Source organism: Poecile atricapillus, chromosome 6 (genome assembly GCF_030490865.1).
Source record: "Poecile atricapillus isolate bPoeAtr1 chromosome 6, bPoeAtr1.hap1, whole genome shotgun sequence".
Taxonomy (NCBI): Eukaryota; Metazoa; Chordata; class Aves; order Passeriformes; family Paridae; genus Poecile; species Poecile atricapillus.
Genome location: NC_081254.1, coordinates 36,203,979 through 36,215,917, shown reverse-complemented (window position 1 = coordinate 36,215,917; position 11,939 = coordinate 36,203,979). Strand labels below are relative to the sequence as shown.

General features: G+C 47.0%; 1 protein-coding gene across 1 annotated transcript; it reads right to left on the bottom strand.

Annotated features, from left to right (window-relative positions):
• Window positions 1-240: 240 nt before the first annotated feature.
• NPS (neuropeptide S) lies at window positions 241-2,228 on the bottom strand (the record flags this gene model as incomplete). The annotated part of the gene is made up of 2 exons (XM_058841879.1): window positions 241-450; window positions 2,145-2,228. Coding segments are annotated over 2 exons (294 nt in total), but the record flags the coding sequence as incomplete, so codon positions are not given.
• Window positions 2,229-11,939: the final 9,711 nt, after the last annotated feature.

The following is an 11,939-nucleotide window of genomic DNA, read 5'->3' as shown; positions in this document are numbered from 1 at the left end:
GAGCGACTTGATTAAAATCTGCAGCCTGACAAAGGAGGGAAATTAAGCAAATGAAAACATTCATTTCCAGACAAAACTTTATGCTACCGTAACTTTGGGAACAAAGCCCTTCCCGAGCGCTCCCATCCGCTCGGAAATCGACATCTGGGGACTTTGTCAGAGAAAAAGCATCAAAAGGAACTCGAAGCGACGACTGAAACATCAGATGTCAAAACCTGGGCCGGGTTTTGGGGCATTTGCTCAGGATTTTGCCCTTCGGAAGGAGGTTTTTTTAATTCCCGCTCCGACGCCGTTGCGGAAGGACCTTTTGTGGAGAGGGGGCTCCAGGAGAGGCTTCCCAAGAGGCAGCTCCTCATCCCTGCCCACCTTGGAGAGGCAGCTGCTCAGCAGCACCAGGCACGAATCCCATTTCCCATACAGCTGGCAGGTCAGATAAAAAGGGTTGGTGCTCTGGAGATTAAAGGCAAACAAACAAACAAACAAGGAATAAAGAAAATAAAAATTGAGATAAGGTAAAATTATAGATTGATGTATTTACCGGGACTTGTTCAGGATACGGAGCAAAGCAGAAATACAAAAGCAATTTATGATTTGAATGACAAGGATGAGCTGTTATTTTTTAAGGATTTATCGTGTTCAAAATCAGATTTTTTTCATAGTATTTTTTATAAATTTCTGGTCTAAACTACTGATACAATTATGTTTAGGGTAGGATATGAATTGGTTTCGGTGATGCTGACCAGCTGTGACACAGTTTCCTTGGAACAACACGGGTGTTTATTGCTGCAAAATGAGATTTTTTTCAGGGAAAAATGAAATACCAGCTTTTTATAACCTCTGTGTACTTCTGAGGCATAAATTACAGGTAAGAGAAAACAAAAATACCTGTAAAGCTGAAATTTGGAGGAGGCTTTCCAGTAGTTATGACCAGTTCTGGAAGTAGTTCTGAGTAAGTTTAATAATGACAAAATAATAATGGGAATTTTAAAAAGCCTGGATAAAAATCCAGGCTTGGATAAAAATCCAGGGTTTTGCACACATTCCTTTTTCTTGCGCTCTACAGAACAAAAAATGCCAACTACATAAAAAACTTTGACATATTTCAACAGCTCTTAACAGAAACTGCTTTTAATTACTGCTGAATTATAAAATAAAAACATTTCCTGGCACGTCTGTGGTTGATCTGTGAGTCTTTCATCATCTCCTGATTTTCCAGCTAAAAGCCATATTCTGCCATCTCTAAAAATTCCCTACAAAGCCATAGTATTAACAGGAATTGCTGGTAAAATTGCCATTAACTTCATTAGGATTTGTTTTAATTCAGTGTTTTATTGTTCTTATTTAATACTGGTTATTAAGTTATTTTTTGTTTGTTTGTTTAATGCCTTTTTCTGCAACCAACACCTTCTGCCACTGACAAGGTGTTTCCCAGACTGAATTTTCTCCCTAATAAGGAAAAACACTTTTTGCAAGAAAAAACCCGATAAAAACCAAAACACCAGGCACAGAGAAATCCCCTTTTTGGATTTTTAGCTGCTACTTCGCTAGATTTAGTGAATAAATTATTTTTATTTTGACATTTATTAAACTTTTTTTAAGTGTGATATCATTGCTGCAAAGAGAACCCATCCATTAGGAAATGTGGCTACTCAGATCCAGCTGTGTCTAAATAAATAAGTTGATTATAAATAAATTAATTAATAGATAAACCCACTAGCAATAAGAGAAATTAATACATATATATCTGATATACATATATCTATCTATACATATATATCTAATTGCACCTCTCTGAGATATTCAAGGAACTCAGATGAAACAGAGAGGAGATTTGTGGTTTTCTCTCTTCCATCCAGGATTTCAGCTCCCCATATTCCACATTAAATATGCACTGAGTTGCTCACATGATTATTTCAGAGGCTTGCATATTTTATTAATAACCCCAGGAAAAATTAGTCTATGCTCCAGGAAAATCAGGTAATAATATTTAACCAATACCTTTAATACAAGAAAGTTCTTTCATTTTATTATAAAGTAAAAACAAAGCAGCAAAGAAGCAATCAAGCAAACAAAATTAATTTGAATAAAGGAGTAATTTAAGAGGAACAAAACAGATCTGGGGGTAATTAGGGAATGGGACTTACCATGGAAGGGCCAACTGGGAAACCCAAGCCCACCAAGGTCATGGAGATCCAGAGGATGAAAACCAAGTTTAGCCTGCATAGACTTCAAAGAAAAGCTGAGATTAATGAAATTTCGGACCAAAATCAAGGAAAATACGAAGAGAGAGGAACCCGTGCGCCAAGAACCCCGCGGTGGCTTTACCTGCTCATTTTTCACTCTGTGTATGAACATGCAGCTCTGCATCCGAATTCCTCACACATCCTTTCAGTTCTTCCTCAGGTGACCATTTTATACCAGAGTTCAGGAGGGAAAATGTCATCAAAGCTGATTTTATTCTGACTAATTGCTCCTTGTTTGGCCTTTTCTTCCTGTTAAATGGGAAAATGGCAAGAACACGCTCAGCTGCCATTACCAACCCCGGGGATTTCATTTAAAGTGTCCCATTAAATGTCTCTCAAGTGGTTTTATTGTTACCTTTGTGTCATCACTTCAGGTCTGGTCAGAGGTCTGGAGATTTCAAAAATCCATCTCCAGAGTTTGTTACCACTCACAATATATCAGGTGGAGACCTCGCCAAGCCCCTCTGGCAGCGAGGGAGAAACATTAAAAGTGCATTTTAAGTAGAAAGTTCCCCAAAGGGTCTCATTATACTCAAAACAGCCACAATACAAAAATAATATACTTTTTTTTTTTCTATTTTCCTCCCCCAACATTATTTTTTTTTTTTCATGCTTAGTTCTTAACACACCAAATGAAATTCTTTCCTGACAATTAAAATTCTTTGGACAGTAATTTCTACTACGCAGCCATATCTCAGCCCACACTGAGTTTAATCAATCCAAACTTCTACAGGATTAATAAACTCTGTTAATCTCATTAATAAACTCTGTTATCCAGCAACACAGCAAATATTCCATGTCTCAAAGCATCATTTGTTGCTGCAAGAAATTGAATGGTGCAGTATTTTAGGGGATTCTGTGGTTTATTTATCCAGAGGAGTTTGAAAGGGCTGAATCCCACAAGGTCTGGGAATGTTGGACTGCACAGGGAATGCTGAAAAACATTAAATTCCATTTATTTTTTCTGAGAATGAGCACCACATCTACAAAAGTGCTGGGTTAATGGTTGAACTCACTGATCCAAGAGCTTTTCCAACTTCAATCATTCCAGGATTCCAAAGAAAACAACGAGGATCATTTTTTTGACAGCCACAGAGTGTCAGCCATGCACACAGTGGGGCAGAAACCCCAAATGTTGCATTTCCTTTGGTGTTTACACTGAAAAATCAACGGTCAAGGGCTCCAGGAGGGACCTTTGTGTGAGTCCTTGGGGAGACCTGAGCTGTTACAGATAATGTCAAATATCACTGCAATATTTCAGATCATTTTGATGATCTGGAAGGTCTTTTTCAACCATAATGAACTTAATCAGTCTCCTGATTAAGTGCATTTCATTCCAGGAGCCAGAGAGCTGAGAGGAGAAATCCAGCGGCATGAAACAGACTTCAGGAGTTTTAAATAAAAAACAAAAATTTTAAACAAAAATTTAAACAAAAATGTGATCTCAGGTTGTGGTTGACCATTTTCCCTCATCATGGTGCTGATCGTGGTTGACAAAATCCAACGACTCTGAAATGATTTTTTAAAAAGAAAAAGAGTTTTAAAAAGAATTCTGGTTTCTGGTGAAGCTCTTCAGGATCCTCCAGGTCCAGGAGGGCTGAAATGAGGATGAGATTTGCCCCATTTAAAGCCTGCAGCTTTAAACCCTTTATAAACCCATCAAGAGAAGAGGTGACTATTTGCATTTCCAGCCTGAGTCCTCTTATTCAGAGAGCAAATCCTCTCTTTGAATGGAACCTCCCATTCCCACTCGTCCAGGACCTCCAACTCCAAGGATAAGAGGATTAGGCCGTGTTCCTGCTGCAAAAAAAACACTTTGGGCTGGATTCTGCCTGAACACAGCTCAGCTCAGCTCTCATTGTGTCTGCATTTAGTCCAACCCCGTTTTAATCCAAAATTAACCTTCACACAACACTTTTTGTGGAAGGTGAGGGGCCAGAACAGGCTGGTGATTAAAGCTCAGGGTTTCCAGGCTCAGCCTGAGACTCTCTGGGTAAACTTTGTGCATTATTGACCTAATTTTTTTAAAATTGTGAGTTATTTGAGGCCTGGGTGATTGGGCCTGGTCAGTCCCTCCTATGCTCAGCTTTCTCACATCTCTCTAAAAGAGAGGTTTTGACCAGGTGACAAATCACAAACTGCTCTGGGACTGAAGGACCACAGGATCATGGAAGAGTTTGGGTTGGAACAACCCTCAGAGTCCAACCATTCCCCAGCACTGCCCAGGCCACCACTGCCCTGTGTCCCCAAGTGCCACCTCCACAGGGCTTTAAATCCCTCCAGGGATGAGACAGCCCTTTTTGGGAAGAAATGTTCCCAATATCCAGAGCCTGGAGATGCAGATGGTGCCAAGGCGAGAGTCGCTGAGACATCGCCACCCCAGCCTCAGACACACACAGAGGTATTTCCTGAACATTCCAACCCTCCCATCTGCTTCTCACTCCCTGGAGGTTATTTTTTCCCAGCTTTTCAGGATGCAGTTTAACACAACACACCTATGATTTGCATGCATGAAGCACAGGTGGAGATTTAGATCCATTCCAGATATTCCCACTTCAGGTTTGGAGGAATCAGGTTGAACAGAACAAGTGGCAATTGACATTTCTGTCTCCTGCTCTGTCTGCAGAGACTCTGCTCCCAGGCTGGGTTCACTGGCAGCCAGCAAGGGTCAAATGAATCATTAAGAACAACAATAAAACCTCCCAGCATCCATAAAATTTGTGTTTTCTGAGAATAAATCAGCAGCAGTACCAGCAACAAAATCACTCCTTCCCTCCTGCTTGCCTTGTTGGGGGGATGCTGTATTGAACCTCAGTGCTGCTTTCTTTTGGTTTTCCCCCAAAATTCACATGGAACAACACAAAACTCGCAGCTGAGCCCATCAAACCTTGCAGATTGTTGAGGTTAATAAATCCACAGGCTTTAGAGCACGATATTTCCTGCCTCCAACCAGTGGTCAATCCAAAGTGTTGTAAATTTGCATTGTGGGACTTTGCTAAGGGATCAAACAAAAAAATGCATGAACAAACCTCAACCTGCCCATTGGCATGACCCCAAAAGTTTTAAACCACAGCTCCTGATAAAGGCAAGGTTCAAAAATCTCTTTTCCTTCTGGGATGATCCCAGTGAAACCTCAGCACGGATTTGCTGGGGAAAGCTGCTGGGATATTTTGTTCTCAGCTCAGTATTTTTTTTCCCTTGCTATCAAGAATATCAAGGAAGCCAAAAGCCAGCATGGTTTGCTTTCAGACTGTTGCAAGGTGCGAGCTGGAAATCAATCATGCTCCCAGCACATAAACCTGCTCCTGGCTCAGTGATAATAGAAAATCTCAGCAAGACACAAAGAGAGAAGGAACAGAGAAAGCAGCGAGTTCATTCCTGGGGTCATTCCCTCTGTGCCCTCAGTGCTGTGAGGGGACACGACCAAACCCTTCACCTGCACCATGAGATCTCCTCCACAGAGGCACAAGGAGCTGTGGAGCTGCTGTGGATACACCTGGCTGATCCTGGGCATTTCCCTGCCATGGACATCTCTAATCCCCTTAAAACTGGGTATCACTGGCAGTGTCCATGGACAGGTTGGACAGAGCTTGGAGCCACCTGGGATAGCAGAAATGTCCCTGCCCATGGCAGGGGCTGGCACTGGATGGGCTTTAAGGTTTATCCCAACCCAAACCATTCCAGGATTCTCTGATCCAGGAGGAGACTGGCCCTGACTGACAGGGGTGAGGGGCTCTAAGGCCAAGAGATGCAGCCTGGGGGAGGCTCAGCTCTGCTGCCCTCAGACATTTGGGCAGTGCCTGCCCATCTGCACTGTCCACAGGCACAGGGGCCAAGCCTGTCCCCTGTGTCACTTCCCTGCCTCCTGAGCCAGCCAGGGGTTTGCACAGAGCTCTCTGGGGAGGATGCACAGGTCAGGGACACATTTCCTGAGGCCTGTGCTGTGAATAAGCAGCTCTGTGCTGCTGTTCCAGCCTCAGAGGTTCTCCAGGAGGACAGAGCTGTTTATTGAATTCCTGCCCGGCTGCCAACGCTGCCGCCCGCGGAGCGAAGCGCTGTGAGTGAGACACTGCTGGAGCTCCTCACAGGCAGGGCCAGCTCCTCTGCTCAGCCCTGGCACCCAGCCCTGCCTGGGAAGATGCACAGCTCCTTTTTAAAAGCCAGTTTTTAATGCAATTCCACTCAGACAGCGCTGCCCTCGCAGCAAGGCCCCTCTGACACACACAGAGAAGGAAAATCAGAAGGCACTGGAGGCAGGAGCAGCACTGCCAGTCCTGCCCCTCACAGCTCTGGCTTTCCTGGATGGATGCTCAGCAGGCAGGAGGGAGCAGCCAGGGCTGCCAGGAGATGGAAGGAACAGGGTCTGGGATCTGTGGACACTGAGAACCTCAGGATCTTCATTGCCACCGATTTTGGAACACTCCTGCATCACTGGGGCTGTGCACGTCACTGTCACGGCAAAGGGGACGAAGCTGCAGTTGGATCCTCCCATGCCAGGGGGAAAAATTAGCTCCAAAATCCCATTTTTGATCCTGCATCACACAGGAATCGTGGGCTGTGTCACAGTCACCATCCCCAGGATTTTAAAGTCAAAATCATCATCTCTAAATATATAAATTCCTTTTCCTGGCTGCAGTCAGAGCTGGTGTGGGCAGAGGCAGCACAAGCTCCTTACCCCCCTCCCCAGCACATGGCCCAAAGTGAATCCAGAGCCGTGACAGAAATGTCACCGGTCCCCACGGCACCTGCTGGGCCTTGTGCCAGGCCACGAAAGGTCACACAGCCCCTGCTGACATCACACAGCCCCTGCTGATGTCACCTGACCCTGCTGACGTCACACAGCCCCTGCTGATGTCACCTGACCCTGCTGATGTCACACAGCCCCTGCTGATGTCACACAGCCCCTGCTGATGTCACACAGCCCCTGCTGATGTCACACAGCCCCTGCTGACGTCACACAGCCCCTGCTGACGTCACCTGACCCTGCTGACGTCACACAGCCCCTGCTGACATCACCTGACCCTGCTGACATCACACAGCCCCTGCTGATGTCACCTGACCCTGCTGACGTCACACAGCCCCTGCTGATGTCACACAGCCCCTGCTGACGTCACACGGCCCCTGCTGACATCACACAGCCCCTGCTGATGTCACACAGCCCCTGCTGACATCACACAGCCCCTGCTGACGTCACACAGCCCCTGCTGATGTCACCTGACCCTGCTGATGTCACACAGCCCCTGCTGACATCACACAGCCCCTGCTGACGTCACACAGCCCCTGCTGACATCACACAGCCCCTGCTGACGTCACCTGACCCTGCTGACGTCACACAGCCCCTGCTGACGTCACCCAGCCCCACTGACATCACCCAGCCCCTGCTGGAACCCACCTTTTGGCTTCATGTTTTCAGCTAAAGCATGCTGGAACACATCAGGAAATGTTTCTAATTTCCAGTTTCTAGAAATTCTAGTTTCTTGAAAATCTAGTTTCTAATTTATGAATCCCTCGCTCTTTTTTTTGCTTTTTTTTTTTTTTGTTGTTGTTTTTTTTGTTTTTTTTCTTTTTTTTTTTTGTCAGGTTCCTCAGCACGCCTTCAGAAAAAAACCACAACCTGCAGGAAGCACAGCATGAAAAACAAGCCCTCCCTGCACCACCACCAAGAGTTGAAAGAATCCCTCTGAGAATTCATCTGGAGGGAAAAGAAAAGCAAGAGCAGAACAGACAAAAGTTGCTCAAACCGTTAAGGGGAGGCTCAGCAGCGGAAAAGTGGAAAATTAACATTTCTGCTACGCTGGTTTGCGCGTGCCAACGTAATTTATGCGCTCAGAAATCTCTCAAATAGATCCTGCAGGAAGCGGCTGCCGGAGAAAAGATGTCAGTGCTGAGCTAAAAAGACACCTGTCAAAGCCAAACCCAAATTCCTGCTCAGATGCAACAAAGATCTGCATGATCTGAGAGAGGCTGAATAGTTGTTAAAGGAGAAGCCAGAAAGAGAAAAGAGCCTGGATAGACAAGAAAAGGCGAAGGGTTTTGAGAGGAGAGAGGAGAAAAGGATGTAGGAAAGTCTGACGTGACTTTAGAGGAAGAGATCAAACTTTAAAGGGATCAAACTTTAAAGGAGTCAAGGAAAGCTAACATAAATATTATAAATAGCAAGGAATAGGGAGAAGGAGCTGAGTGGCTTTGAAGGACACAATTTTTTAATGGAGTTTATTGCACTGCACCTCTGGGTTCTCCCATGGATAAGTCTAAGGAAAGACAAGGAAAACGTATCCAGTATTTTCTCTTGGGATAATCTGGCTCAAGGAAGTTTTCCCCTAGAGAATGCCAGCACAAACCCATTTGTTTGTGCTCCCCGAGTGCTTGGGATGTCACATCAACACCACCGTGCCAGAAGGGATGGGAAAAGGGGAGCAGAACGGGGAAAACGCGGCTCTGGCAGCACAGGTAGGGCAGGGAATTCCACTGGGAGGTTTTGGGACACAAAGCTGTGGATCCACAAGGGGATCCAGGGGCACAGGGGATGCTGAACCCTGCTCAGGATACCCAGAACTCACAGGCTGGACACTAAGCGGGAATTGCTCACTCCTGGGCAGGTTTCTGTGCAATCCGGAGTGGAAAAGGCGAATCTCCAGCTCAGCACTCGGGGTGACTCCAAGCAGCCTTTGGGAGACACCTCTGCTGCTCCTCAGATCAGCTCCTGGCATTTCTGGAGAAGGGGAAGGTGCCAGCTGGAATCTGTGACACGAGACCTAAAGTACCTTTAGGAAATAAGTGTCTACATCTGGAACACCACTCATCATGAGGAGGAGGTGAGAGGACACACCTTTCTTCCTCCAAAATTCAGTGTTTTCCATCTGTTCTCCCTGCTCTTTCAGCTCGCTGCTGTTTTCTCTCTCCTTGGCTGTGCCACTGAAATAAACAAGGATGCTGCAGCCTCTCGAAAGGAGACTCCTCTCCCGCAAAACCCTTTTGAAAAGAAGGATCCTCTCCATAATGACCCGCTAAAAAGGAGATAAATAGGAGCTGAGCCCCAGAGCGAGCTGCAGGTTGTGTTTTAAAATTCGCTGCTAGGAAAATAAAATCAAACTGTGAGTCTGCCTCGCTCTGCAGGCTCTGGAAATGCCAGGTCTGGATCAATTCTGGGCGACTTTGGTTGCTTGTAAAGGTCCTCAAGCAGGAGAAAGGGAATGTGGCTCTCAAACAATTCGGTGCCTTTTGTCTGAACATGATCCTGATTTCCCCTTGTGTTCTCTCCCTCTTATAAAAGGCTTAATCCAAAAATATCCCTCACCAAAAGTCAGGAGAAGTTTCTGTTTCCTCACTGAAAGCCTGTTGCAGCTGGCTGGAATTCTTCTTGCTCTGTGCAAGGATTTCTTTGTGCCCAATTATGTTTTAATGCTTGATATAACTCCTCTGGAAGTCAGAGCTGCAAAGGGACTTTTAACGAGGTCAGGGAGTGACAGGGAAAGGGGGAAAGCAGGTTTAGCTTGGATTTTGGGCAGGAATTGTTCCTGGCAGGGTGGGCAGGCCCTGGCACAGGTGCCCAGAGCATCCCTGGATCCCTGGCAGTGCCCAAGGCCAGGCTGGACATTGGGGCTGGAGCAGCTGGGACAGGGGATGATGTTTGAGGTCCCTTCCAACCCAAACCATCCCATGATTCGATAATTTTATGATTCTGTGGTACCTGGATCCCTTATTCTTCTCTCATTTGCATCAGTACCTGACCTGCAAAGCTCATCTCTCCCCTCTCCACCCTCTGAGTTCCCCTTTTAGCATCAGGGTCTTCAGGTTTTTACCCCTCCCCACAGCTGCCACATTTGGAGGTAATCAACTGCTCCTTCTTAATCAAGAGCACGGCTTAATGTGAATAAACACAAAATCCAATATTAGAAAAGCTCCTTCAGCCCCGTTCTCTGGGGAACAGAAAAGGCCAGGGGTGCTGAGGGTCAGGATGGTTCCCTGTGGCAGGGCAGGGGATATTCTCCAGCTCCTCACCACAGCCTTTCCCTGCTCCAGTCCCTCAGGAAAAGCAGGCAAAGCACAGAACATGAAAAGGAGCAGCTCTCGGTGCACTTGACACTGCTCTGACTGCCGGGAGAAATGTGCAGTGCTCAAAAACCCAGCGGTTCTTTCTTCCCTCCCAGCTCCTGCCCGCTGGCAGCCCGGCCTTTCACTGGAGCAGGGAAGGTTCAGCCTTTAAACCAAATTCCCAGCTCAGGACACACAGGGCAGCTCCTTCAGAGGCCCTGAGGAGAGGCAGGAGGCACTGGGAGCACTCTGGAATTGCCACTCCACGGCAGCAGAGCTCACCTGGATCATCGCTGCCATCCCGGCTGGGTTGGGACACACCAGGGACGTGTCCAGGGATAAGGGGATGCTTCTCCTGCTGCTTCCTCAGCATCCCCGGGCTCAGGGATCCCTGACAGGGCTCCTGCCCTTCGGCATCGCCTCAGGAGGTGGGAGAAGCTCCAAATCCCAGCACAAATGATGAATGAGCAGCTGAGGAAGAGCAGCTCCCACGGCTCCCAGCCTCCCCATCACAGCAGGAGCAGAGATGCCTCAAAACTCACATAACCCCACGTTTCTCTGCCTTGCCAAGCTCCATAACATCAGCAGCGCCTAAGCCAGCAGGACAGCAGCTAAAAATACCCTGCTCCAGCTCATGCCAGGCTCCTGATGTGAGGGCAGAGTCCCCAGCATGTGCTCCCTCAAGTGTTGCAGCCAGCGGCCTCGGGCAGGGCTCTGCCACAGCTGCAAATCCACGGAGCCTCAGCACAAAGTTCTCCAAATCACAAATCCCTGGGCTGATCCACAGCCCTGCCCTGCCCTGCTGGGCTCTCCTGGTCACTCTCAAAGTCTGTGTGTTCAGTGCCAAACTGCTCTGCAGCCACACGCAGCCCCTTTGCAGCCCCTGCAGCTCACAGGCTGTGAATTGGCAATTTCTGATCCAAATGGCAGCGATGGGAAACACAGATCTGGATAACTTGGTGTTTTCCAGGGCTGTTTCCCAGCCTAGAACCTCCCACCAGAACATTTGGGCTAGAGGAGCATAAAGAGAGGTTCAGGAGGGAGTTGGAAGAGGAGCACCTGTGTTCATGTAGAGTTCTGTTCCCTGCTGTCCTTCTGTGCCCAGTCCCATTTTCTACAAGAGTGAGCAGAGAACCAAAACAAAACGTATTTACTGTGCTTTTTTTTGCTGCATAAAGTGATGTTTTCATCAATCCCAGACTGGTTTGGGTTGGAACAGAGCTTGAACCTCATCCACTCCACCCCCTGCTATGGGCAGGGACACATTCCACCATCTCAGGTTGCTCCAACCTGGCTTTGGACCCTTCCAGGGATGGGGAGGCCACAGCTTCTCCCTGCCATTGGGATTTCCTCCCAATATCCCATCTAACCCTACTGGTTTCCAGTTCAAAGCCATCCCCCATTTTCCCATCACTTTCCTATTAAAAAAGTCCCTCTCCAGCTCTCTTGTTGCCCTTCTGGGTACTGGAAGGCCACAAAATCATCCCAGAGACTTTTGTTCTTCCCTTCCTTTCAGCCATGTGGGGTTTTCTCTCTTTCCTCACTGTTATTTCTCTGTAGGGAGGGGTAGCCCTGGCCCTGGGCTGGGATTCTCTGCCTTCACAGCACCCCCAGTCCTGCCCAGATGTGTCCTGAGCAGTCAAATCCTCTTTACTCAGGGCA